The sequence below is a fragment of the Ambystoma mexicanum genome, chromosome 8 (assembly GCF_040938575.1).
Source record: "Ambystoma mexicanum isolate Mex_15411 chromosome 8, UKY_AmexF1_1, whole genome shotgun sequence".
Taxonomy (NCBI): domain Eukaryota; kingdom Metazoa; phylum Chordata; class Amphibia; order Caudata; family Ambystomatidae; genus Ambystoma; species Ambystoma mexicanum.
The window spans coordinates 398343989-398371258 of NC_090929.1; the positions used below are offsets into that span (position 1 = coordinate 398343989).

General features: G+C 49.5%; 1 protein-coding gene across 5 annotated transcripts in view; it reads left to right on the forward strand.

Annotated features, from left to right (window-relative positions):
- CDK5RAP2 (CDK5 regulatory subunit associated protein 2) overlaps positions 1-27270 on the forward strand; it is a 2172192-nt gene that overhangs the window by 1187834 nt on the left and 957088 nt on the right. For all 5 annotated transcript variants that reach the window (XM_069609888.1, XM_069609889.1, XM_069609892.1 and 2 more), the window contains one exon: positions 7697-8156. In XM_069609888.1, coding sequence (XP_069465989.1) covers positions 7697-8156 — 460 coding nt within the window. The remainder of the gene's footprint in view (positions 1-7696; positions 8157-27270) is intronic.

Consider the following 27270-nt stretch of genomic DNA (forward strand, 5'->3'; position numbering starts at 1 on the left):
CTGGCATAACCGGCTGCCAAGCCTTATGGCCAGGGTCAGGCACGGTCCGACGGGGGAAGAACGTTCAGGGACTTCACGGGCTTCCAGGAGCCTAGGGCAAGCCGGCCGGACAGTTTTCCCCAGTCTCCATAGGCACCAACAGCAAAGGACCTTGCACAAAGGTTTCTACCAGTCTCCCTCCCAGGCAGAAGCCTTGGATGGTAAGAAACAACGTAGGTAGCATCAAGGTCCACAGTTCTCCAATGGGGGCAGGCTTGCTCTCCACATTCAGTCTCGGCAGGCGTACTTTACGAATTCATGGATCCTATCAGTGGTTTCGCATTGGTTCCACCTACCTCTCCCTCCTTCCCCCCGTTCTCTCCTTCCTTCCCTCAGATCGGGACATCGACTCTCCTTGCATAAATCAATACACATGTACAGAGTGGGCGGTTCAAGAGGTCCCCCTCTCTCAGAGAAGCTTGAGATATTATTTGCGAATTTTCACAATTCAGAAGAGCCAGGCATGCCTGCAAGTGGTTCTCGATCTATCCGTCCTAAATCATTCCCTACCTCTCCAGAAGTCCAAGATGGTTAGGCCAGCTCTGATTGCGCAGTCTCTGTGTGGGGGGAGACTGGGCGTGTTCCTGGACCTCAAAGATGCTTATCTTCATGTCCTCATTTGTCAACCCCACTGGGCCTAACTACAGTACAGGGTGATGGACTGCCATTTCCAATACAAGGTTCTACGATTTGGCCTGAACTCGGCCCCACAGGTATTCACAAGGCTAATGAACTCGGTGGCGGAAGTTCTCAGGTCGCAGGGCCACCATGTTTACCCGTACCTGGACGACTGGTTGGTCCGGCCAGGGTCTCCAGGTGCAGTTCCATTGCCACCCGCCAGGCTTAGGACATCCTCTACAAGCTTGGGTTCTCCATCAACCAGAGCAAGTTGCCGCTCCAGCCCACCCAGACTCTGGTCTTCCTTGGCCTGTGCTGGGATACCAAAGAGCAGAGGACTTTCTCTGCAGCGGAAATTCTGGGGGCACTGAGAACGGCTATTGGACATTTTCTCAGCAGATCAACAACTACGTCTTTGTGGTTCCAACACCTATTGGGCATTATGATGGCGTGCCTGCTGGCCATCCCACATAGAAAGCTCAGGATGAGGAGGTTCCAGCTACACCTCGCGGGCCCCTGAAACCAGGAAACAGACTCACAGGTGGCGACAGTCTCCATTCCGGAGGAACGCCAACAAGATTTGTTGTGGTGGAGGCAGGAGGACAATCGGACTATTGGCATGCCGTACAGGCAGTCCGGGCTGGCTTGGGCTATCACGACAAGACTCCTCCTTGGAGAGGTTGGGGTGCCACTCTAGGCGATCATCATGTGCACGGTCTATGTCAAGGGAGGATAATGAGCGCCACATCAACTTGCTCGAGTTGATGGCCTTACAGCTGGCACTCAGGGCATTCTTACGGTGATCAGGGACAGTTCAGTTTGCATTTGAATGAACAGCTCCAATTGCATGTACTACCTCAACAAGCAAGGGGGCACCAGGTCCTCTCCCCTATGCAGGCTATCAGGATCTGGGAATTGGCTGTTGCGCACAATTTACAGCTGTCTGTTTTCCAGATGTGGGGCCTTTCCGGAGGAGGTTTTATTTTTCTCCGAACAGAACAGGCACTACCATCAATTCGCATGCTGGATGGGCAGGGGCAAAGAATCGTTGGAGGACGCTCAGCACCTGCAATGGGACCGGATGTGGCCGTACGCCTTCCCACCGACCCCCTGGCCCCCCTAATTCACTGGCTCATCTGCAAGGTCAGGGAGGCCCAGGGGCTGCAGTTAATTCTGCTAGCTCTGCAGTGGCAGGCCAGGCCATGGTTCTAAGGGCTGAGGAGGCTATCGGTTCAGGGCCCTGTTCCGCTTCCAGGGGGGGCAGTGCACCCAGCTCCGGAGAAATTAGCCCTAGCAGCCTGGTTCCTAAGAACGTGACTCTGAAACACCTGCAGCTGTGACAGGACAACCTTGGTATCATACAGAATGCAAGGAAGGACTCTACCAGGAGTCAATACAAGAGCATATGGACCAGGTTCTGCTACTGAGCCAAGGAAAGAGATATAGACCCCTTGGCTTGCACCCTTGACCAGGTGCTTTCCTTCGCGGCACACCTTGCAGAGTCAGGATTGCAGGATGAGACATGCCGTTCATACCTGGCGACAATAGGGGCATACAGAAACTCGGACAATGTGTCGTTCTCCACATCCAATCTGGTGGTCAAGAGGCATCTTACAGGTCTGACGAGGCTATACCCCCCTGTCAACAGGCCACACCCAGTCTGGGACCTCAATGTGGTGTTGGTTGCCCTGGCACATAAACCATTTGAGCCCATGACCACGGTCATCATTAAGTCCGCTCATCTGGTTGGGCTTACATCGACAGACAGGGTCAGTGAGATTCAGACTCTCATGGCCTTGGAACCCTACACTCCATTGGGACAAGGTTGTACTGCACACTCACCCTTCGTTCTTGCCGAAGGTGGTGTCTTTGTTTCACCTTAACGAGGAAATAGTCCTGCCCATGTTCTTTCCCAATTGTAAGTCAGAGGAAGAAAGGGTCTTGCATTGCTTGGACGTCAAAATGACCCTGAAGTTGTACTTGGCCAGGACGAAAGGTTTTCGTAAAACAGAAGCATTATTCGTCACTTTTGGTGGCTCGAAACCAGGATGCCAGGCTTCAAAGGCCTCAGTAGCTAGTTGGATGGTGGCCGCTATTCAGGAGGCCTACAATTTCCAACACATGGATTTACCAGCAAATCTTCACGCTCATGCAGTCCGGGCTAAGGCGGTGGCGTTTCAGAGGCTTGTGCCGTGGCAGACCATCAGCAGGGCAGCTACTTGGGCTACCCCCTTGGCATTCTTCAAGCATTATTGTCTAGACGGCAGTGCACACTCAGACCTGGCCTTCTGGAAAGCAGTTCTGAAAAAGCTATTCTCAAGGTTTTCAACATCACACTTCCCCAAGGGCTAATATTCAGTGGTAATTGCCCATGCTGTATGCAGGAAAGGGGACGGGACGTAGGAGTAATTACATGTTACTCACTGTAGTAACTAAAGTAGTTCTAGTCCATAGTCCACTTTCCTCAATACGACCGCCCTGCCCCCATCCTTCCCCTTAAAAATATCATAGCTAGGCAGTATTCATCTGGCCGATGCAAAAAAGGGGACTAAGGTATGGTGCTGGAGGGCAGAGTCAGGGGAGCACATGCTCCTGGGACCACGAGAAAGGGGAAAGGCTTAGATTCTGTTCCCGTTCCTAGTGAGGGACGCCCATGCAATATAGAGGCAGGGGGACTATGGACTAGGAGAACATTAATCACTACGATGAGTAACATGTAATTTCTCTTTCGGGATTTTACATTCTTTTATTAGGTCTTCTCATCTATAGCTTATCATTGTTTCCCTGTGAGTAACTGGTACACACTACCAACACAGTGCTGTTTGCGGTCTTAAAAAGTAAATCTACCAATTTAATGTTAGGTGAAAGGCTCTGTCTCTTCACCAACTTATGCAACACCTGGGCAGTTTAGAGACAATGAAATGGTGCTGATGCTCAGCTGCACGTCACCATAAAAAGTAGTGCTCCACTTGCAAGGGGGAACACCGAAGTCAGCAACGACAGCCGTGGTCGTGCTTGGGTAACTCAAAAAAAGGCTTCCTTTACTGAAACAGCAAATGTCTATGCTGTAGTCTTGAAACCGTGTCTATGTTTTGTGACTGGTAACTAGAGGGAGTGGAACAAGAGGAGGGGCTCTGGGGAAATCTGCCATTTATAGCCCCCAGGAAGCACAATGCAAAGCTGGTGGGCATCCCTGGAACATGGGACCCCTCAACCTTGAAGGAGAAGTGTTCAATGTCTGTGTGATATGAGGCTCTGTGTTCTGTATTGGTACTGCTGTACCAATTGATCCGCCTCTTTTTTGTTCTTCTGAGTTTAATTGTGTAATGGATACTAAATTATAATGTTTCTGGGTGTGGTGCCTTACACAACACCAAAATGAATACGAGTAAGGTATTACAAAAACATTATTGTACGTTTCTTGCCAGACGAGGTATTTCATGCATATGGAGGTAAATGGCAAGGGGTGACGAGCACCCACTGCATTTTGAATTGCTCTCACTGTGATCATTTAATTGTTTAACTATGGGGTACTATTACATTTTCTTTTATTCCAGACAGTTATTCCAATTGCTTTCATTCCTCTATCCTTCTAACTTTCATTGTACCCATTGTATGGAAGGCATGGTATCAACAGTAAGACACAAGTGACCACAGTTCAACTGTGTTTATTGAACTTCAATTGGGTTTGAAAATGCCTATCTAATTCTAAATCTAAAGATGGGAGCAAGCTACGACCACCAAATAATAATAACGCAGCCCTAGTGGTGTCTTGTCAAAATAAAAGGGCCTATACTAATAAACCTATTGCCAATCCTTGCCTCTAAATACAAATAGTGTGGGAAACAATGTTATACAAAAGCAAAGTGTTCAAGAAATGATATGTCAGGATATTTAAGCTGTTGGCTTTCCTTCCCCGCGTTTTCAGCACGGGACAAGGCAGCACACTCAAGCTTAATACAGTCTCCTGCTTCTCTATCGCGAGGGTGCGGTTCAAAACTTCAACATTATGGCCTTGTTATGTTATAGAAATGTATCAAGCGTACATCCACCCAAAGGCATCTTGGCGCTATGTCCACTCAACAGCTCTTGCCCTCTGTTGCCCCTTAGACAACCAAAAACTTCTTTAATGATTGGCGGAAGACTAAATAGTCTGCTGTCGCACGAAGGCAGAGTGGAAGGGAATGCCAAGACCTAGCTGCAACGACAGAGAATGCATGCCTCCCCTCCCCCAATTCGAGAGAGACGTACATGTGGAACAGAAATAGTATATGGCTCAAGGGAACGAAGCAGCCGATTGGGGACATAAGGGCAAAACTTACTCTGCAGGTATTCTGCACCTTGGCCATAAAAGGCTTGGTGCACAATACACATAGATTTAAATTGGACTCGTCAGCCACGGGGAGCCAGTGAAGCTGGAGAGATGGACATACGATAGGAAGTACCTACTACCAGTCTGGCTGACACATTCTGCAATACTTTCTGGCGGTGCGTCAGATATGGTGGCTGAGCTGAATATATCAAGTAACAGTAGTCCAACACACTCGGCACCAGTGCAGCCACCACTGGCACATGGAACTGTAAGGCGATAAATCCCAACTTCCTACGCAGAGCTCTCAGATAATAATGACCAACAGAGGCCACCTTTGCCTCCAAAGTGAGGGAGGCAGAGATTTTCACCCCCAGATCCTTCACCGCGGAAACCGGAGTGGGACAGGGATAGGGACTCGGAGAGGAAGGCCAAAAAGCAGAAGTCCACAGAGAAGGTGTAGGCATGGGGCACACCACCAGGATCTCAGTCTTGTCCCCATTCAGTTTAAGCCAATTGCAGGTCATCCACCTCCCCACGTTGTCCAAGCAACTCTGTAGACGAGACACCGGATCAGGATGGGAAAGATCAAGCCACATAATAAGCTGGGTGTCCTCAGCATAGGAGTAGCACTGGAGGCTGTGGGAGTGGATGAGCCTAACCAACTGCTGGATGTAGACATTGAATAATGTAGGGTACAGAGCTGAGCCCTGGGGGGGCCACAAGTCAAAGGAACAGCCACTGAGCGAATAGGTGGAAGAGAATGAGTTTGTGTATGATCAGCAAGAAAAGCAAAGAACCAGGAAAGTACTTGTCCGGATATCCCCGGGAGCAAGCAGGATGGAGTGGTCAACAGTATCAAACGCTGCTGATAGATCTAATAAGACCGACACCCCAATCCCCCTGATCGGAGAGACGTGCAAGGTCATTCACCACTGAAACCAGTACGCTCTCCGTGCCCCGACAGCGACGGAAACCGGGCTGAAAGGGATCAAAGAATGCATAAGATTCCAAAAAAGAACTAAGAGATGGAGCAATTAAAGACTCCAGAAGCTTTATAAAAAAGGGGAGTAGAGAAATCGGGCGGAAATTAGGCAGGCAGGATCCAATTAAGGCGTTTTCAAAAGTGGGGTCACCAGTGCATGTTTCAGCTGCGAAGGAATAGTCCCCGACTGACAGAAGTGATTAATGGCTTGGGTGACTCACAGGGCGATGGCTAGCATTATATCCTCAATCGAAACACAATTGAGCAATGTTCTGGAACCAAAAAGGGGAAAACACTAGGTCCTGACTATCAGTACACAAATCAATGATAAACAGTGATTGCTACTTAGACCAACATGTAATACATTAGTAGCATATGTTGTATATACAAAAGGAAAAACATAGGACACTCAGTCAAATACATAAAAACGTACAAGATATGGTACACGACGAGTCCCAAAAAGATTTTTGGGGATAGACTTAACAATTACATGTTCAATAGTGCTTTGGTAGGAACAACATGAGTGACAAGAGTGCAATTGTGATACACTGAACTAAACTATACAATGGTGTAGTATTGAGACAGGAGAGTCAACACAACTGTGTTTTCGGCCTTGAAGCTAGTCTTGCATAGCTGTCATTTGGTCGGCCTTCATCAGGACGGGAAAAATGAGCACATGAGGAATCCTATGTGTTCGTAATGAGTTGCGAAAAGGGCAAAACAATCTGAGGGTCCAAGTCATCAGGGGTTTGGGGGGGGGGGGGCTTGAGTTCCTAAATATCCTACCTGGTAGGATGGGGTAAAGGTGTTACAGGGAAGGACATACTTCATCTCACCATCCGGTCTTCCACTCCCCAAAAACCCCTCATCCAGGTGATCCTCCTGCACTGGTCCACCCCCAGGAACTGGATCCAAAAGCGATGGTTGTGTCCTGGCCACATGGATGACAGATCCCCAGGAGCTAGTGGGTGAGACACCTTTTGGTTTCTCGCGACGTACTAAAACAAATTGTTTGAAAACCATTCTATTTTGAAGGCCTCTATATGCAACTTGCGTTCAGAGGATACTTCTGAAATGTGACCTATTTTGAGGTGCCCCCGTGAAGATCTAGATAATATTTGAGGGGCGCACTCAAGAAATATGTTGCATTTAGTGGACATAAAATAGAATTTTTGTTGTTTTAATAACGGTGCACTGGAAACTGTTATCATTAAAAGGGCAGAGTATCCCGTGCAGTGGCGGCTTTAGAATCTTTTCTCCTTTATATCATCGGTTGTTCTTACTGTGGGAGCTACCCCCAGCAGTTGCTGATGTTTTTTGTTGCCCAACCTTTGTAAAAACAGACGGCACACAACATCAAATGTTCGTACGGCAGGCTTCATTCTACCGTACAGAGGGTCAGCTGTAGCTTTCTTTATACTGGCAGCACCCACCCAATGATGCATTCTCCGTTCCTCTTGTGTTAAAAATGTGGTGAACAGAACATGTTGTTTTTGTTGGCAGGAACCCCATAAGGGTTTACAGCTTTACAACCTTGCCTTGTTTCAGATAGAGTAAATCTCTGTTCCAAACAAAACCCTCCATTAAAACATTTTTATATACATTGTGATAATAGCAACAAAATAAAAAAGTGCTATTGCATACGTTGTCGCTTTTAATTTCATTCTGTGTATGTACTATACTTCATCAATTTATTTGATGAGTGCTATGTACAAGAAATGAGCCGTTTTGTTTTCCTCCTGTAGAAATCTCTCTTTCTCAAAATGCATTTTGGAGCAAGAGCGCTCGTCAGATCAGCTGTCTGAAGCTAGCGACCGGTCTGCCTCCTGTAAAGAGAACATCAACGAAGATCTCAAAACCATATGTTGTGACGTTTGTAAAGAGAATATCAACGAAGATCTTAAAGACCTGATTGTGCAATTGAGAAATGAACTCAACCATGTTAAGAATGAGAATGAAACATTAAAGCAAGAAATTGGTTTGCAAACATCTTTTATAGAAACCAAAAGATTTTCTCCAGATATCCAATTTGTACCTACATCAGCAGTTACCACATTTGGACAGGATGAGGACTACAGTCATCTTGTTGGGAAGGATGGCCAAAGAGTCCTAGAGGAGCCCACTTCAAATGTGGTACATGACAAGATTGAAGATAAAGTACCTGCCACATCAAATGTCACTGATCCTACTTATGTAACGCACAAAGTAAGTTTGCAAATGTTTTTTTCTTTTTGTGTTAATTGAACGGCAAGATAACGCTCATCATTTCTATAATCATGCTTTAAAGCCTAACCTGTTATTTAGTATTTGTAAAGCACCAGGTTCACCATTACCGTGATCTCTTTCCTATAACTACTATTGTGGAAGTGAGAATTAGTTTGCCATGGGTAGTTTTCCCTGTTTGAGGATTTTTCCTGGACGGGGGTGTAGTGCTACATCCCAACGCATTATGCTGTACTGATATTGTGGTTTTGTCTCAAGGGTGGTAAAGCTTTAAGGACATTGGTGACACCTAGTATCAGTGTTACTGTATCTGGTTGTTGTGGTGAGCTTGTTTTGTGTGTTGGTGTGTAGATTTTGTGATATATGACATTTATGATGCGTCTGTACACAAGTGTTTCTAGGCGCGACAAGACAAGGAGGGGAAAACAAGGGAAAAAGATCTTACTAGGCCTTGTGTCATTCAGATTGTGCGGGGAGGAGGGAAGGGGAGAAGTGCCATGGAGGAGGGACAGGGGGAAGTGCAGTTAACTCACAAGTGCAGCCAGCAGGTGGCTCATAAGTGCAGAGAGAAGGGACTGTAGGGTTGCAGATACAGACCCTTAAGTGCTGGGGAGCCTGGAGGCAGTGCAGGGGCAACTGGACATGCAGGAGCCTGGGCCTGAGTTCAGAGGGTGACCAGTGCGTGGAGCAGTCGGGTGCATCAGCAGTGGAGAGGAAGAGAGAAAGTGGAAAGGAAGGTCGAGTTGCTTACGGAACCAGAGGTGGTTCTGCTCAAGTTTGAGAGAGGCAGGGAGGCTGTTCCAGAGGGAGGCCCCAGCCGAGGAGATACATCTGCCCCCAACTCTCAGCTTGGAGAAGTGTCTGACTCTGAGATTTGGTGGTGGATGAGCGCAGAGCTCGAGAAGGAAGCTGTTTTGGAAGAGAAAGTTGGAGTTAGAGCGGTCTCAGACCCCAGAAAGCCTTATGGATGATGCAGATGGTCTTCAACTTGATCCTTGCAGCCACGGGGAGCCAGTGAAGAGATTTCAGAGCTGGATGGATACGATCCCTGGGCTTGAAGCCAAGGACAAGTCTCACAGTCCACTTCTGAATAAGTTGTAATGGTCAAAGAGTAGAGGCAGGAAGATTTAGAAAGAGGCTGTTGCAATAGTCCAGCCTAGAGAGGACCAGAGCTCTGGAGACAGTGAGCTTCTGGGGGAAAGTGAGAAAAGGAAGAATACGTCTGAGGAGGTTCAGCTGATAGTTTTACTTCTTAGAGATGTCAGAGATGTGAGGAGAGAAGGGGAGGGTGGAGTCGAAGAGGACACCAAGGTTCTTAGCCTCACAGCAAGGAGCAGGAAGAGGGCCCAGAGTGGGCAGACAGAGAGAGAAAGGAAAGGAGGGAGCAGGTGTCACAGTGAGGATGATCTCAGTCTTACTGGCATTAAGGCAGAGATAATTGATGGCACACCATTCCTGAATTGCGACCAGCGAGTCTGGTATGAGAGAAGAAGCAGAGGTGGGTTACAGGAGCCTGAAAGAGAGCCGAGTGTCATCCACATAACATTGAAAATTGGAGCATAAAGTACCGATGCGGTGGGCAAGAGGTGCGAGGTTGTGGTGGAAGAGCTAAGGAGAGAGGTTAGACCCTTGGGGAACACCACAAGTAGAGAGAGTGATAGAAGAGAGGAAAGACCCCAGTTGGACCTGAGAGGGTCGGTCTGTTAGAAAGGCCAGGGCCTGATCAGTAATACCAAGGTTGTCACAGAGACCATTGAGCGGGATGGCATGGTCGACTGTGTCAAAAGCTGAGGATAAATCGAGGAGAATGAGGACAGAAGGGAGATTAGAATCAGGATTGGAGAAAAAGTCTTCATGGGTGGTCAGGAGAGCAGTTTCCGTGATTCAACCAGTTCTAAAGCCAGACTGGTGTCATGGAGGCCACCAACAGCTTCAGTATGTAGATTAAGCTGGGACATTGCCTGCTTTTCCAAGAGTTTGTCCAGAGGGTGCACAAAAGAGTGCTTAAGAGGGAGGGCAAAGTTCCAGTGGTAATGGAGTCATTGCACAAATCGGCCAAGGCTGGAGCAAGGGTGTCGATGTGGTCCTTGATTGTTCTGGATGAGCAGGGGAGAACCTGCTTTGACGAGACTTTCGTATATCAGACTTATATCAGACTTGTCTAGAAACATTGACAGGGGTGAACAGATGAAAGGAGGAGGAGAGACGGGCCAGAAGTGGTAGAGGATGAGTGAGAGGAGGTAGAGGAAGAGCGGGTGGACAGGATGTCCTGAGTTTTAGTAGTGAAATCAGAGGCCAAGGCCGTGGCGAGGGCCTGGGTGGGAACAGGAGAGGTAGAGACTGCAGCAGGAGTGGCCAGCTCCTTGCAGATTTTAAATAGTTTGGCCGAGTCGTTGGATGCTGCAGAGATGCGGGCTTGGATGTAGGCGCTCTTCTTAGAGGGGACAGAGTCTGTACTGCCTTTGGAGCAGGTGCCAGGCCAGTTTGTCTGGGGGTTCGCCGAATGCCCTCCACTTCCGCTCCGCTGCCCTATACTTAGGTTTAAGGGCGGAGAGGTTGGGATTGTACCAATAGTTGCACTTAGAGAGAGAGAGGATTGTGCTCCAGTTAATATGATGCCTTATGGTGGTCTGTTTAATCATGGTGATAGTTTTGTAGTGTGGGGGATTGTGGGTGGTTAGGTTTGTTGGAATGATGTCAAAGTTTTTTTTAAAATGCTTAGTGGCTATGACTTTATGGATGGGTAAGCAAGTGTAAGACTAGGCGTGTTTGATCATTGAGGGGATTTTGTGACTCAATTGGCTCACTTTTTTTTTTTTGTTTCATTACTGTGTGATATAGCCGTATATTTTTTTATTTTTTATTTTTTCTTGCAACTTGTATTTATTAGCCGTATATTTTAACAGCTTTAGGCACAGACATCAATTAAAAGAAACCACGGTTGGCCAACTGCGAACACAATTAGACACAATACATTGGTTAAAATTCCAACAACATTCCCACTACCTGTCCCAATAATGCATTGGAGTACTAATACCCATTAGTGTTTAAGCCCAACCACACCCATGGGCAAGGAGAAACAGAGCACCTTCCTGACAGATTATTGCTAGCTAGCTGCCCGCTGCCACACATGCTGCTCTCCTGATCCCACAGATTCAAAATGGATTAACAAATGCTGAACCGACTCTAGGGCACCACAGCCACAGAGGCGGCACATCCCGGCAGGTCTGGGGATGTGTAACCAGGCCCCCGTGATTTCAAAACTCTTAAAATAATTAGTTTTGAGTTTAAAGTAGTCCCAGACCATTGTGTTGCTCACAAATTGGTTGATGATGTAATTAGGGGGCCCAGGATGGGCAGAAATGTATTTGAAGAATAGACCACTATTTGACAAGGAAGCCAGGTGCACCAAATATTACTTACGAAAATGCTGTAAACAGCCACACTCATGGCAGATTTGAACTGGGGAAATGGGCAATTTAAGGTAACGCCCGGGAACTGAGCCAACCATTTATTCCCAACCGTGACCAAACTATGTATGGCACTACCCTTCATGCAGTGGATATAGGAGCAGTCGGCTCGTTAGCGAAGTTTAGAGTACCAGCCTCAGCATTGGGAAGTTGCCAAAGAAAATTCAGGGAGGACAGCTACAGTCTTGCCATGCAGGAGTAAATCCCAAACTCCAAGAAGATGGTCTGGACGGGAGTCCTAATAGGAAGCCGGAGCAACCTCTTAAGTAAAAAGTATTCCAGTATGGGCACACCCGCCATGTTAGCAGGCTGCCAGAGAACAGCACCGTACATTAGCAAAGGGCAATCTTTATCAAAAATAATTTGACCAAGATCCCTAAGGAGTAAACTCCATCCAAACGGGCCATTTTTCCCAGGGCCCCCAAGGCTTGTGCACACCTTAGTCTGGTGTTACCTAGGTGACTACTACCACTTAGGCCTCCATCAAAGAGGACACCCGATACTTGTACTCTTGGACAATCTCGACTTTTTCCTTCTCCAAGTGCCAAGGTATGGGGATCTTCTTTTGATCAAGAAGATGGAATACCATAATCTTTGTTTTGGAGATGTTGATCATCAATCCAAGGCATCAGAGTAACAGTTCAAAGCCTCCAATGCAGCCTGGAGACCAAAAGGGGTTAAATCCAACAAAATAATATTGTCAGCAAACCCCATCCATTGAAGGGGGAAGTCACCCAGTTTGTGGGGTATCGAGTCGGGATTCACCAGAGCCGCTCCCATATCAGCGAGATATAGGTTGAACAAAAGAGGAGCCAATCGACATGCCTGCTTGAGTCCACGTAGCGTAAGGATCCAGGGAGAGGTATTGCCCAGTCGGTCCAACTGGACTTTGACCCGAGCATCACAATGGAGGTGGATAATCATAGCCAATAAATCTACAGGGATGTTCCAAGCTGAGAGTTTGCACCACAGTTTGTTGCGACTGACCGAGTCAATCGCTGCGCTATAATCAATAAACGCCACGTAGACTGTACACTTTCTGGTAACCCAGGCCTGTTGGATAACGGTTTGGAGGGCAAGGGAATTAGTCATAGTGCCAAGTCCTTTTTGGAATCCTGTTTGGTTGGGCTTTATCAGATTAGCGGTCACCACCCAATCCCAAAGATCATCAAGAAGCATACAGGCAAAGATTTTGGAGGATGCATCAAACATTGCAAGGAGGCGGTAGTTGCCCGGCTTATCACGGGCCACCTTCTTCCAAACAAGCACAAAGATGCTATCATACCAGGAAGATGGAATGACGTGTGCTTCACCAATCCATCGAAAGAGACAGTCTAAAGCAACCGCCCACCGATTGGCATCTTTCTTTTTTTTTTTAAACTTCTTTTTATTCATTTAGCGTGGCAGCAAAACATGGGCGAACAGCGCCAGGAAAATACAGTGTAAGCTCATTATATGCAAAACAGACATACAGTAGTTACATTACGATATAAACATAAACATTAGGCATTTTTGAGGACATGAGCGAAATGGCCGGGTGCTATGTGAGGGGTGAGGCCCCGTGAAGGCGAGGAGAAGCTGCTGGGGAGGACGTGTCCGATGTCGTACTCAGATCCGACATGTAGGATCGGAATCTAAGCCAGATATTCCTGGGCCTGGAGTGGGTAGGCTGTAGGTGAGACCAGGCTTCCTCTGTGTCCGAGGTCCATGTGACCGCCCTTAGCCATTGGGCATGTGTGGGAGGTGAGGGGCGAAGCCAGCAAAGTAGGATGGAACGTACTGCGAGAAGCATGCAGAGGCCGGCAAGTTTCCTGGGATTCCGAGGGAGGCCTGGGAGGTCGTGAAAGAGACAGACCATCGGGGAGGGACTGATGGGGTGGTCGAGCATAGCAGACATCGTCGAGCAGACTGCCTCCCAAAACTGTGAGATGCGGGGACAGGACCAAATCATGTGGATGTAATCAGCTGAGTCTTGACCGCATCTGGGGCAGCTAGACGGGTTAACATTGGATATGCGGTGCAATCTGATCGGGGTGAAGTGAAACCTGTGTAAAACTTTAAACTGAATCAGCTTGAAACGAGAGTTGAAAGACACACGATGTATGCGGTCACAGAGGTGTGCCCAGCGCTCGTCGGACATTTCAACACCCAGGTCCGCCTCCCATGCTCGCTTCAGTTTAGAGAAATCTGAGATGGATCTTGACTGCAGCATAGTGTATAATCTGGATATTTTACCTCTAGTGGGTGAGGGGGAGGTGAGTTCCTCAATGATAGGGTTGTCAGGTGGTAGTGCTGGAAACATCTGGTAGTGGCGTTTGAGGAACCTGCGAAGGGATGGGTATTGGAGCCATACGCACTGGCCAGTTCTCAAGGGCAATGGGAGGTCGGGCCATTCAATAAATATACCCTGGTCAAACGCATCGCGCATCAGCTCGTATCCCGCCCCGGCCCAGCGTCAAACCATAGCAGGTGATACCCGTAGGACCCCGGGGAAGAAGTTCCAGAGAGGGAGGTTGCCGTGGAAGGTATAAACAGTGCCAGACAGCTTCCATGTTTTTGCTAATGCCAAGGATGTGCAGGCGACTGGGCTCTGTGAGTCCAGCGCCAGGGGAACAGGTTGTATCACCAAGGAGCGGATATCGCGGTCGCAGACCGCAAGCTTCTCGAGCTTGACGTGTGGGGGGGAGTCCTCTATGCTAAACCAGTGGGATGCGTATTGAATTTGGGATACCAGCCAGTATTTCAGGAAATCAGGAGCACCAAAGCCCCTGTATATCATAGGGGTGGACAAGGTTTCGAGTTTAAGACGGACCGCGCCCGAGTGCCAGAGAAATGTGTTGATTGTACGAGTCAATTCGCTGAAGAAGTCCCCTCCTGGCCACACGGGAATGTTGGTGAACCTGTATAGTAGCTGGGGCAACACCACCATTTTCAGTAGGCCTATTCTGCCTGCAAGGGATATCAGGAGTTTGTCCCAGATCCGAACTTTGGATGATAGGTGTGTAAGATATTTCTGGTAGTTTTCGTGAAAAGTCGAGGCTCGGTGGCGTGTCACCTCAATCCCCAAGTAAGTAACAGTAGACTGGGCCCATGTGAACCCCTGGGTGTCAGGAGGGGGGAGGGTGCATTCTGTAAGTGGGAAAAGTGTGGATTTCGAACAATTCACCTTGAGGCCCGAGATTCGGCCAAAGAGCCTGACATCTTCCAATATTGGGGCTAAATTGGAAGAGGGAGAACGTATAAACAGCAATGCATCGTCCGCGTATAGTGACACTATGTCCGTGTGGCCCGCGGTGCGAAGACCTCTATGTGCGTGAAATTGGCGGAGCATATCAGCGAAGGGCTCTATCGCTATGGCGAAGATCAGGGGAGAAAAAGGGCAGCCCTGTCTCGTCCCCCTGGCGATCTCAAAGAGAGGGGAACAACGGTCGTCAGAGCGGACCCTAGCCACAGGAGCCGAGTACAGCAGTTTAACCCATGAGAGAAATGAGGGACCAAATTTACAATTCACAAGGACCCGCCACAGATACCGCCATGAAACGGGGTCAAACGCCTTTTGCATGTCGAGAATGGCAGCCACCGCTTGTGTCTCGGGGTGAATTCTTTTAAGTATGTTGAAGAGGCGCCTAAGGTTCAGAGAGGTGGAGCGACCCGGGATAAAGCCCCCCTGATCCGGGTGGATAATAGATGGTAGAAAGGGAGCTAAGCGAAGCGCCAGAGCCTTGGCATATATTTTTACATCACAATTGATAAGTGACAGCGGGCGGTACGAGCCGCAGTGCGTGGGGGATTTACCCAATTTAAGTAGTACTTTAATTGTGGCTTCCCGGAGTGAAGGGGGAAAAGCACCAGCCTCAACCGATTCATCCCAGAGCGCCATCAGGTGAGGGAGTAGCAATGGCTTGTAGCGCTTATAAAATTCGACTGGGATACCATCCGAGCCGGGAGCCTTCCCCGAGGACAGGGAGTCCACAGCGTCGGAAAGCTCCTCCAGCCTGAGTGGAGAGTCCAGAGAGCCCGCGGCCTCCGGGGAGAGAGTAGATAGGGGGAGAGCATCAAGAAAGGAATCGATCTCCGTCACCGGCACCTCATCGAAGTTGGAATATAGGGTTTCATAGAATGTAAAGAATTCCGTGTTAATGTCCTGTGAGGTGACCGCCATGGAGCCATCCGGCCTCTCGATCCCAAGTATACGCGGGGCCCCCGTCTCATGGCGGAGCAGCCTCGCTAGAAATCGGCCAGGTCGCTCGCCCTCTCCGTATCTCCTCGCCATGCCAGGGTTATCCAGAAATGTTTGTTCGCGCTCTGCAAGGGACCGGAACGTGTCCAGCTCCACCCCGATCTCCGCCAGGGTCCCCGGGGTGGAGTGTAGCGAGCATTTGGTCTCAAGGATCGATAATTTAGATTCACTCTCGGTGAGAGCCCCACGGATCGACTTAAGAATACCACTCTCCTTCGACAGTGCCATCCCTCTAATATAGACCTTGAAGGACTCCCATAAGGTAGCCTGTGATGCTACTGAGCCTGTATTTGTCTCGAAAAACTCCTCGATAGACACCTCGAGGTCAGAACTGAACTCCGGGTCTAGAAGGGAAAGGGGTTTCAGCCTCCAACGACGGGTTCGACCAGGATCCGGGCCCCAACTCACAGTGATGGTAACAGGAGAGTGATCGGACAAGGTTCTGGGGAGGATCGTCAGTTGTAGGACATTCTTAACCAACTCATTGGAGATCACCCATCTATCGATGCGGGAATAGGAATCATGGACTGAGGAGTAGAAGGAATAGATTCGAGAATCCGGGTAGAAGAACCTCCATGCATCAACCATAGCGAGACGGGGTAGGGATGACAGTGCAGCATAGGCCGCTCTGGAAAGCTGGCGGGGTCTGGACCCAGATCTGTCAAGGATTACATCAAAAATTGTGTTGAAATCACCCCCCTAGAGGATGGGAATAAGGGGAATCCATCGAGGAGAGACGTGACCTGAGTGTAGAAATCCGGGTCATCTATATTGGGACCATAAATGTTTAGCAGGACAACCTCCCTATTTTGAAGTGTGGCATGCAACAACACATATCTACCCTGAGGGTCTATTTGTGAAGAGATAAGAGTTAACTTGAGGCTCTTATGTATGAGGGTCATTACCCCGCGGCTTTGGGAAGAAAAGTTGGTGAAAAATCTATGAGGGCCCCATGTTTTGGCGAATTTCATGCATTGTTCCGTGCGGGCATGTGTCTCCTGCAGGAAAAGGACCTTGGACCCGTGGCGCTCAGCCAGCAGCTGGAGCTGCCTCATCTTCTTGTAATTACCCAAACCCCGCACATTCCAGCTCATAAAAGTCACATCGCCCTCAGACATTGATGCCGGATCCAGTAGAGTATCCCTGACCTGTAGGTCAGATTAGCTTTCCTGCAGTGCCAGTCTTTGAGTATCGCCCTGCTGTCCGTCCCTGCTGCCAACACCAAGCTTTTTATAACATAACCCCCAACATGTCCCACCCCCTCCCACATCCCTCCCCCAAACAGAGGGATGGCGATCCCAAACCCCCTCAACAAAAACCAAACCAAAGGCATCAGCGCCTGGGGGGGCTGTAGGCCGGATTGGCCGTGTCTCTCCGGGCATGGCAGGTCAATGTGAAACTTAAGGTGCCAGCAATGAAAATTTGCACATAGCTTGAACGGAGAGTTTGCACATATTGATGTGGCACGTAACCATATAAGAGAAACCATCAGAGCAGAGTACAAAACTAAGAAACAGCGTGGTTCCAGAGTAAGGGAATGACCGGGCCTGGTCCCTCCACAATAGGCTCGAAAAGAACCCCTAGCCATGATCAGCGGGGGGGGGGGGAGGTCAGCCCGGGAACTGTTCGTCCAGGAATCTGGAGGCCTCCTCCGGGAGGGTGAAAAAGAACACCCGGTTGGCATGTTCTATGCGAAGTTTGGCAGGATAGAGCATTGCGTATTTGATTGAATGATCACGCAGCCTGCGCTTTACTGCTAGAAAGGACTTGCGTTCGCGCTGGACAGCTATTGAAAAGTCTGGGTAGAGATGGATCCTTGCGCCGTCCAGTAAGAGCTCGCCCTTGAGTCTCGCGGCCCTAAGGAGGGCATCGCGGTCGTGAAAATTCAACACACGGGCTATGATGGGACGAGGAGGAGCACCAGGTTTGGGTTTAGCCGTCAGAGCACGATGTGCACGCTCTATAGTGAACTGCGGGGAGAGTTTGGGAGAATCTAGGAGAGCCAGCAATGTGTGTTCAACAAAGTCTTCCATTGATTCATGGATCTCATTCTCAGGGACCCCTATAATTCGGAGGTTATTGTGTCTTGATCGGGATTCCAAATCCTCGTTCTTTTTCTCCACCTCCAGGACTCTGTTGGAGAGAGCGACGACCTCAGAGCGTAGAGAGCCCAGTGCATCCTCAGCGGAACTCACTCGTGTCTCGACCTCCGCCACCCGGCTATCTGTCCTCTCAATGTGGGCTTTGATAGAAGATATAGTGCCGTTCATGTCGTCCAGTTTGGAGTGGAGTGCGGAGAAGCCCTCCCGGATAAAGTCCATCATGTTTTGGGACTCCGGAGCTGTGGCGGATGATGACGCAGTGGGGGCTAGGTCGGCGGCCTCCTCCGATGATCTCGCCGGTGGTTTCGCAAACATATTGATGGAGACCTGTCTCTTTGCAGCTCCCTTGGTCATAGTGGCGGCGTTGAGTTTCAGTGGTATGAGAGGGGGAGCACAGCGGCTCAAGGAGAGAGAGCCGAGGAGCTCAACTCGTACAACCCGCTGAGGAGCGTGCAAGGTATGGTGAGGAGCGGGGGGAGGCAAGTGGCAGCGGCAACGTGTGCGTAAAGCTTGTGACTGCCGATGTAGCCTGCGAGGGATCAGTCAGCTCCAGATGATATGAAGGGCGCGATCCGAGGAGCTCGGGCGTAGACAAACGCAGGAGTGGTGAGCAGTGACGTGTGATGGCTACCACAGAAGCGACGTTCCAGATGTGGCTATCCGGGCGAGATGGGGAAGAGCCCCACTCAGTCTTATAAACTGCCGGTGCGGTGAGTGGGCTGTGGTTCAGGGCCGTATTTGTCGAACGCAGGCAGCGGCGGTCCCCCGGGCAAGAGGCCCGCCAGAGCCGAGACGTGGATGGTACCGGGATCCCCCCAGTAGGTATCACAAGTACAAGCAGGTCCCCAGAGCGGGGTGGGCGCCCGAGAGAAGTAGAGCCCGGAGGCTCCTCGGCCGTGATGGGTGGAGGTCCCTGTAACTGCGGGGTGCCCCCTCGTGTCCAGGAGTCCGGCCTCGGCGGCACCCGGACGCGGCGCAACCCAGGGAGCGTCCCTCCTCCACGTACCTTATTGGGTCCGAGGACCGGTGTCGTGTGGCAGGTGGGGGAGCACGGCACCAGGTGTACAAGGGCGCGCCGCAGCTCGACGCCCCCTCCGGCGTACCCCACGCCGGGGGCAGCGGGGCCCCAGGGAGCAGGTCCGCAGCAGCTTCAGCCGAGTGTGTCCACCCTCCGTGGGAGTAGGGCGGAATGAAGACTCCAAAGGGGGCCTCGATGATCGGCCCGTCTCAGCAGGGGCGGGCGGGGGTCGCCGCCGGGGGCGGGTGGCGGCACCGGTGAGTAGAGAGGCCCGGCGCTTCAACCCAGTCGGGCCCGGTCGTCAGCGTGAGCCGCCTCGCAGGTGGGGGAGGGGTGCAGAGACAGACGGTGTCCGGATCTCACGGTCCCCGGCTCCGTTTCTTCTCAGGGTTCGGGCCAGATGGAGCCCAAGCCATCCCCCGTCGAGTCGTGTGCTCAGGATACGGGTGTAGGAGCGGGAAGTGCCACGAAAAAAGGATTTTGCAGCCCGTCTGCCACGGAGAGTCACCTTCAGGCGGCCATCTTGAACGGCGCTCAACAGCGCCCCCCCGATTGGCATCTTTCTTAATGCTCGTATTACAGATGCCATCAAGCCCAAGGGCCTTAGAAGACTTACTGCCCAGAATGATCTTATTAATAACATTCTGGGTGAGGCAATAATGCCATCTACCCAAAGGGACACAACAGGCGGCGGCACTTGCCACTCCTCTCCCCAAGGCGTTCCTGATGTGCTCAACCCATGCATTGGTAGGAACCCCAAGGAGGCTGGGCGCAGAATGATTCCCATCAATAGCTCTCCAAAATATGCGCAGGTTATTGGAAGAGGCCAAATGGACCAAATTCCGCTAATGGGCGCATTTGGAAGTGTACCGGTGGCATTTGATCCACGAACGGTAAGTGCTTTTTCTTTTTTCAAGGATAGTGAACGCGCAGAGGGATCCGATATCACGCCCATGATAAGGCGATGTTCGAGACGCAGGGCCTTTCTCTTATCCGCCACACCACCATCATACTGATGGTGATGCAATGGTGGCACGATAGCTGGTTTCTTCGCAATTGGCTGGGTCTTAGGGAAAACTGATAGTACAGACGCCTTCATCATTATTATTAGTTTAGTATTATTATTAGACTATTATTAGTCTCTAATGCTCCTCCCTTGACATGTTACATGAAAGCTTCCTCCGAAGGCGAGTTGTATTTTCTCCGTTGGTATGTAAACTGATGTAATTCTAATTTTGCAGGCCAACCAATAAGTAATGATGAAAAGATGAGACTCACCATTTGATAGTAGTTCTATTGATTTCAGACTTTGTTGCCCTGGTAGAATGAGGTGATTGATGGGCTATACAATAGGATTACGTTGTTTGTATCTGCTGTTTCTTGAAGGAGGGTGCAGTGTTGCTTGTGGATTTTTTGTGGGAACGTGTCTACACAGTCTGATTGTAATCATGTTCATGAAGGGAAAAACTCACCTTTAATGCTTTTCATAACTTGAGGTGGTTTTGAGTGACTGGCTCTGAGGTGAACAGGGACTGAGTTTCAAAGTTGGGCTCCTAGGATAATGAAACACATTCTAATGGATTCCTTCGTCCTGCACATTCCTCATCTATGATATCTGACTCCGAGCACAGCTGCTCTTCGGAAACATCTCTGTTGCCATATGGCACAGCGTGACAGCTCCAGCCTACATGTCTGTGTGCTCCATGCTAGACATGACATCACTGCCAAAATATATATTGAGGCACTGCACCCCGTAACCTTAGTTCCTTTTTCCACTCACTCTGCTTGCTTCAGGAACACTGCTTTGTTTGAAGTTTATTACTTCTCGTTTCACGCCATGCTAAATTGTTGAAGACCTCTGGTTTAAAACCCTGCTTTGACTACAGCCATCAGATGTATGTCTCTAATCGTAACGGTTTGCCAGTATTGCCTCTGAGGAGCATAACACGCAGGACTATGGGTCATGCCTATCGATGCACCCCAATGTGCTTCTTGAATAGGTGGTGAAATTATTCACCTTTCTGGAGAAGGGCGTCAAAAGGACCAGTTTGAGGTCACAAACCATTGGACAGAAGAATGGTCCCCAGTCCGCAAGGACAAAAAGAAGCACCACCCCAAGAGGTCTCTTTCACCCGTGGGTAATCACTTGCAGCTCATGCCCCAGGTAATTTGGGGACTTCCAGGAGGAATTGTATGGAGAGAAAGGTTACTTGATGGATCTTGCAGCTGACTTGCAAGACGCAAGTGGTCTGGACACTTCTCCAGAGTTTGATATGCTCCCTGCTCCTATCCTGAAAAAGGCACCAGACTTTTTTCAATGGCTGATCGCTGAAGAGGTTGACACCTTAGGATCTTCTTAGATCCATGGTGCACTTGGAGTTAACCAATTGAGTCACAACAACCCCTCAATGATCAAACACGCCTAGTCTAACACTTGCTTACCCATCCATAAAGTCATAGCCACCAAGCATTTAAAAAATACATCATTCTGGATGAAGTTCCACGAATAGAGACCCTCCTGCTATTTGACTCAGCAGCCGAAGCATCAGTCATTAAATTTTAGTAAAAAATGGCCTGGGCCCCATCTGTGGACTGCGATCGGGCAAAAAAGAACAGGGCTGCCCCTTCTGACACGTTATTCCTGTCTTCTCATGCCTCCCCAGTGAGACTAGTTGTGCAGGCAGCCACACAAACCTGAAGACCACGTCTTTCCCCTTCTGGCTTCCGGACAGGGAGAGCAAAAGACTGAATGCCTGAGCAAGAAAGGTTTTTATTTCAAAGAGACTGGGCCTGAGGTCCTTCAGCACCTCATGTGCCTCCGCCTAATTCTCCTTTGGTCTTTAGTCCACGGTGTCAGAGAGAGCTGAGCACCTCACTGCAGGTGATATGACGGAGGGCTTTGAAACCCTTTTAAAGGATGGCAAGGAGTCTTTACGTCATATCCTCCAACCTGGCATGGATACTTCTGATTATGTGGTTAGGACGATGGCCACTGGAATGATGTTGAGAAGGTACTGTGTACCTTGGGTTTGGCCCTGATGTACAAGCCAAACTCCTGGGCATGCCCTTTGATGGCAACAATTTGTTCGCAACAAAAGCTGATGAGTACCTCCAAAGGTTCCACACTTAAAAGGCGATTGCCAAGTCTTTGGGCCTACCGGTTCAGCAGCAACAGCCTGTGACCTTCACTGGCAGGGATAGGTTTTTTTCACCCCTTCACCTCCTTCACACTTAGGGGCAGAAGACCAGCTCCCTCCAGCAAGCAAGTGCAGCACTGTCTAAATAGGGCTCAGGCAGAGGTACTCATAGACACCTGCTGGAGTAGGTTCCTCGGCTTCTAGCTAAGCGGGCCATAGATCCAGTACCCGACTCTGAGCTGGTACGTTACTTATTTTCCGGTGTCCCATTCTAGATCTGCTGCTCTTGAATCTATACTTGGGCAAGGATAACTTCAAGATGCTTACTACTCTGGCTCCGAACCTTCAAGCCCCCAACACGCAGGATAGTCTAGTCTCCCTGGATCTCCGGGACAACTACTTCCATGTACCTATTCACAGAAGGCACAGGAAGTACCAGAGATTCATAGTGGGGCGCTGCCACTACCAATTCAAAGTCCTGTGTTTGGCCTATCACCGTCACCCAAGGTGTTCACCAAGCAGTTGGCAGTGGTAGCATGTTGTCTCAGAAGGGAAGGCATTCAGGTCTTTCAGTATCTGGATGGCTGGATCATCCAAGCTCCCTTCCCAGACCAGACCAAGGCATATCTGTTCTGCATGTGCAACATGTTGCACAGCATGGGCTTCTCCCTGAAGCTCTAGAAGCCTCAGGCTTTAGCCCTCTAGGTTCATCCGATTTATCAGAACGGTCTTGGACACTCGCCTGGCCAGGGCCTTCCCACCCAAGGATCGATGGCAACATATCTAAGATGGTCCATGTCCTACAATCACATGAGAGGGTTCCGGCCTTCCTGCACCTCCTGGGTCTTATGGCCTCCTGCATTCTTGTGGTGGCAGAGGCTTGACTGTGCATGAGGTCGCTTCAGTGGCTTCTCAGTTGTTCGTGGTCTCAGTTTCAGGGACGTACCTCAGATCTTCCTGTCTCAATGAAAGTATCCCCAGACCAGGAGTAGTGGTCCCTGCAAGACAACCCGTTCGAAGGGGGCTCTGTTTCAACAATATTTGCTCCAACTGACACTTGTTGCAGATATGCCCTTGAAAGGTTGGGGCGCTCACCTGCAAGACCTGGCGGTCTCCATCAAAATGCTGAGAACACATCAATTTGCTGGCATTGAGAGTGATCAGGCTGGTCCTGGTTGCCTTCCTTCCTCCAATATGGAGCAAGACTTTGCTGGTCCTTACGGACAACACAGTGGCCATGCCCTACCTCAACAAGCGGGTGCCTCTGTGCAGAGAAGCAATGCAACAGTGTTTCTGGGTACTGGAGAATGGAGTGTCTCTGACAACAGCTCATTTCGCTGGGATGGAGAACGTCATTGCCGATGCATTGAGCAGACAGAATGTGGCCTCCCACCATGAAAGTTCTGGAGGAGATTTTCTTCTGTTTGAGTACTTCTCTGGTGCACCTTCTCGCATCCAGTCCGATCAGGAAGTGCAAGTAGTTCTGCTACAGGGATTTGTTTGTTTTATTATTTATAATGCGCGATCATACCCTCGGGTAACAGGGTGCAGCAGTTACATGTATATGCGAAACTTAGTTACAACAGCAAGATTATATACATACATACAGTTATAGCAAGATTATATACATAGATACAGATATAGGTACACTATATGTAGAAGATGCAATACTGGAACAGACAGACCATTTACTAGCACTAGAAATAAAAGCAAGTAAAGGTTAGATACGGTATGTACAGATAGATAGTGGGGTGGCGGAGCGGTGCTCCTCGCGGTAGGACCTGGCCGTATGTTTAGTTAAATATTCCTACATTTTCAACCATAGGACAACATTAATCCGGAAGTTATGGTAGGGCAGGTCCATTCTTAGAGTGGGAGGTAGGGAATTCCACAGTTTAGCTGCTTTCACCGGGAAGCTGTTGCCCCCTATTGTGGAGCGATTAAAGTTAGGGACAGAAAGGCAATCTTTGTAAACTGTTCTTGTGGGTCTCAGGGAAGTCTGTCTATGGAATCTGTCGATCAGGTAGGTGGGAGCAGCGTTGTTAAGAGATGTATGAGTAAGTGACAGGGTTTTTAGGAGAATTTTGTCTTTGATAGGGTGCCAGTTATTCTGTTGGCTATATGCAGAAATATTGTCAAGGATGGCACTCTGTCAAGAGTGGCACAGGGCACCCAGGTAAGGTTTGGGTGGCTGTGCTGATGTAAGGTGACAGATAAGCACACACACAGCAGGAAGCTCAACAAGAACGAAGAGTAGGAAGCTGTAGCAGGAAATACAAAGGTACAAACAAACTGGATTCCCTCTTGGGGTGTATGCAGAAATGGGAAAGAGTGTTCCGTGGACCTTAGGAAACTCCAGCCTTCTGCACAGATTGCTATTACAGGGGCCCATGCTGAATGCTCATGGCTGGGAACAACAGCAGTGGGTGTCTGTAACACTGAAACGCGACAAGGGAAGGGGCAGAGGTTGCCTGTCGGAAACCAACAGTCAAGCTCTGTACAAAGGGATCTACATACGATACAAGAGAAGACAAGAACAGAAATATCCAGGGAAAAGGAAGTCAATGAGCAATCTAGCAGAAGGAAATGAAGGAAAAGCAGTATAACTGGAATAGGCAACCTAAGGGAAGGACAGAGGACTCGAGGAAGAGAAGGACAGGGATCAAGAACAGGGGGTTGCAAACAAGGAAGAGAGCAAGGGAGCAGCAGCCAGGAAACAGGGGGGCTGCAAACACGGAAGCAGGGCTGCAGTAACGGATGGCACAAGGCGCAGGTAAACTGTTGTGGACTGCAGAGGACTGTAGTAGGCTGCAAGGCAGGGAGCCCAGAGGAGCAGGGCAGAGAGCTGTAGTAGACGGCAGACAGAGAGTCCAGAGGAGCAGGGCAGCAAGGAGCGAGCCCAAAGGAGCAGGGCTGCAAGGCAGGGAGCCCAGAGGACAAGGGCTGTAGGCAAGGAGCCCAGTGGACAAGGGCTGAAGGCAGAGGAGTGAAGCAGGCTGCAAGGCAGGGAGTCCAGAGGAGCAGGGCAGTAAGGAGGGAACCCGGAGGAGCAGGGCTGCGCGGCATGGAGCCCAGAGAACAAGGGCTGTTGGCAGCGGAGTGAAGCAGACTGCAAGGCAGGGAGCACAGAGGACAAGGACTGTAGGCAGTGGAGTGAAGCAGGCTGCAAGGCAAGGAGCCCAGAAGAGCAGGGCAGCAAGAAGTGAGCCCAGAGGAGCAGGGCCGCTGACTGTAGAGGGCTGCAGAGGACTGTAGTAGGCTGCAAGGCAGGAAGCCCAGAGGACAAGGGCTGTAGGTAGAAGGCAGCGGAGCGTGATCCGCTGCAAGGCAGGGAGCCCAGAAAGGGCACTGGATCAAAAGCAGGATAAAGCAGGAACAGCATACAAAAATCGTGGCTCAAGGCAAAAAGGGGCTGGGAGACTCTTGATGCAAGAGACTGAGCTCCTGCAGGCAGCTGCTTAAATACATCCCTGCCCTGTACTGAGGTAGGCTAATTGGCAACACCTGGAGCAGCACACTTGAAGGTAATCTGCCTCCTCCCTCTCTGGTCCTGACATGGTGGCAGCACTGATCGCTAGGGCTTCTGGGGATTGTGGTTCCAATACCGATGAATAGGAATAGCCAGGAATAGATAACTGTAGCAAGGTGCATTATGGTATATGTAGTTAGCTGAATTAAATAAGAAAGCACCAAAGTTGCGCAAATGGGAATTAAGGACCAAAGTATGAATAGGGGTTGTTCAAAGAGTATTATGAAGATAAATAAATAACAATTAGTCCATGATGGTTGTCAATGAGTGTGCCCGTGGCGCAGGCATGACAAATATGGGCTCTTTTAGAAATGCCTAATGCTGCTTTGAGGGCGTAATTTTGTAAAGTTTGTATTTTACTAGTGATAGCTTTGATAGACCCTAGGTAAAGGGCATTACAATAGTCCAGGCGGGATAAGATAAGGGCTCTGGCAAGGGACGTGCAACTGGTATCGGAGAGAAAAGGCTTGGCTGCACGGATCAGTTTACACGTGTATGCCGTAGAGGAAGCTAAGGAGTTCACCTGTTTGTTAAATGAGAGGTTTGAGTCCAGGTAAAAACCCAACGTTTTGACCTCTTGTCCTACTTTGATACTGTTGCCATCAATTGTAAATGAGGAATAGACAGGGCCTAGTTTCTTTAGGCTAGAGGTGGTGCCCAGAATTATGAGTTCAGTTTTATCATCATTCAGGCATAGTCCGTATGTGGCCATCCATGATTTTCCTCAATAGGGAGCTCTGGGGAAGGCACTGACAGTTGAGAGGAATTTTGACCTGCTCTATGCGTTCCTGCCAATCTGTGTATTTCCGCTGGTTTTCAAGAGACTGCTCTTGTTGGAGTCCATGATGATCTTGATCACTCTAGACTTGGTCCAGATAAAGTTTTACCTGCATTTGCTGGACATGCCCAGCTGCCCTCCCTGGTGCCTTTCGCTGAGAACAGAGTCTGCTCTCCCATTCGGGAGGACCAATCCTCCACCCGAACCTCACCAGCCTGAACCTTTCATGCCTGGATGCTGAAAGGTTGAGGTTTGAGTGTGATTTGTCAGAAGGCATCTCGGATGTGCTCCTCTCTGCCAAAGTCCTGCCAGCAAATCTGTATATGCTTGCAGTTGGAGTACATTTTGTTTGGACCATTTACTTGCTCCCCAGCCTCTGTTTTGTGTATTCTGCGTTTCTGGTCCAGAAAGGTCTGCATATTAGCACTGTACAAGTGTCTTGCTGCTGTTTCTGTTTTCTAGAGAACCCTTGAGCAGGATTCCCACAGACATACAGTTCAAGCGGTGTTGGGTAACCAGTTTCCCCCTACCAGTTTGTTCTAGCTTGGGATTTTTATTTAGTGTTAACGTTTCTTATGGGTCCTCCATTTGAGCCCCTACTTTGCTCAAGGCGATTTTCCTGGCTGTCATCACTTCCGGTCGACGGGCAAGCAAGCTCCAGGTATTATCTGTTAAACCTCTCTGTTTGTGTTTTTCCAAAGAGAAGGTAGCATTGAGTGTGAGACCTTCCTTCCTCCTGAAGGTGGTCTCTGATTTCCATCTTTCTCGGAAGGTCCATCTTCCTGTCTTTTCCTCCCAGTCATCCTTTCAAGGCAGCTGAAC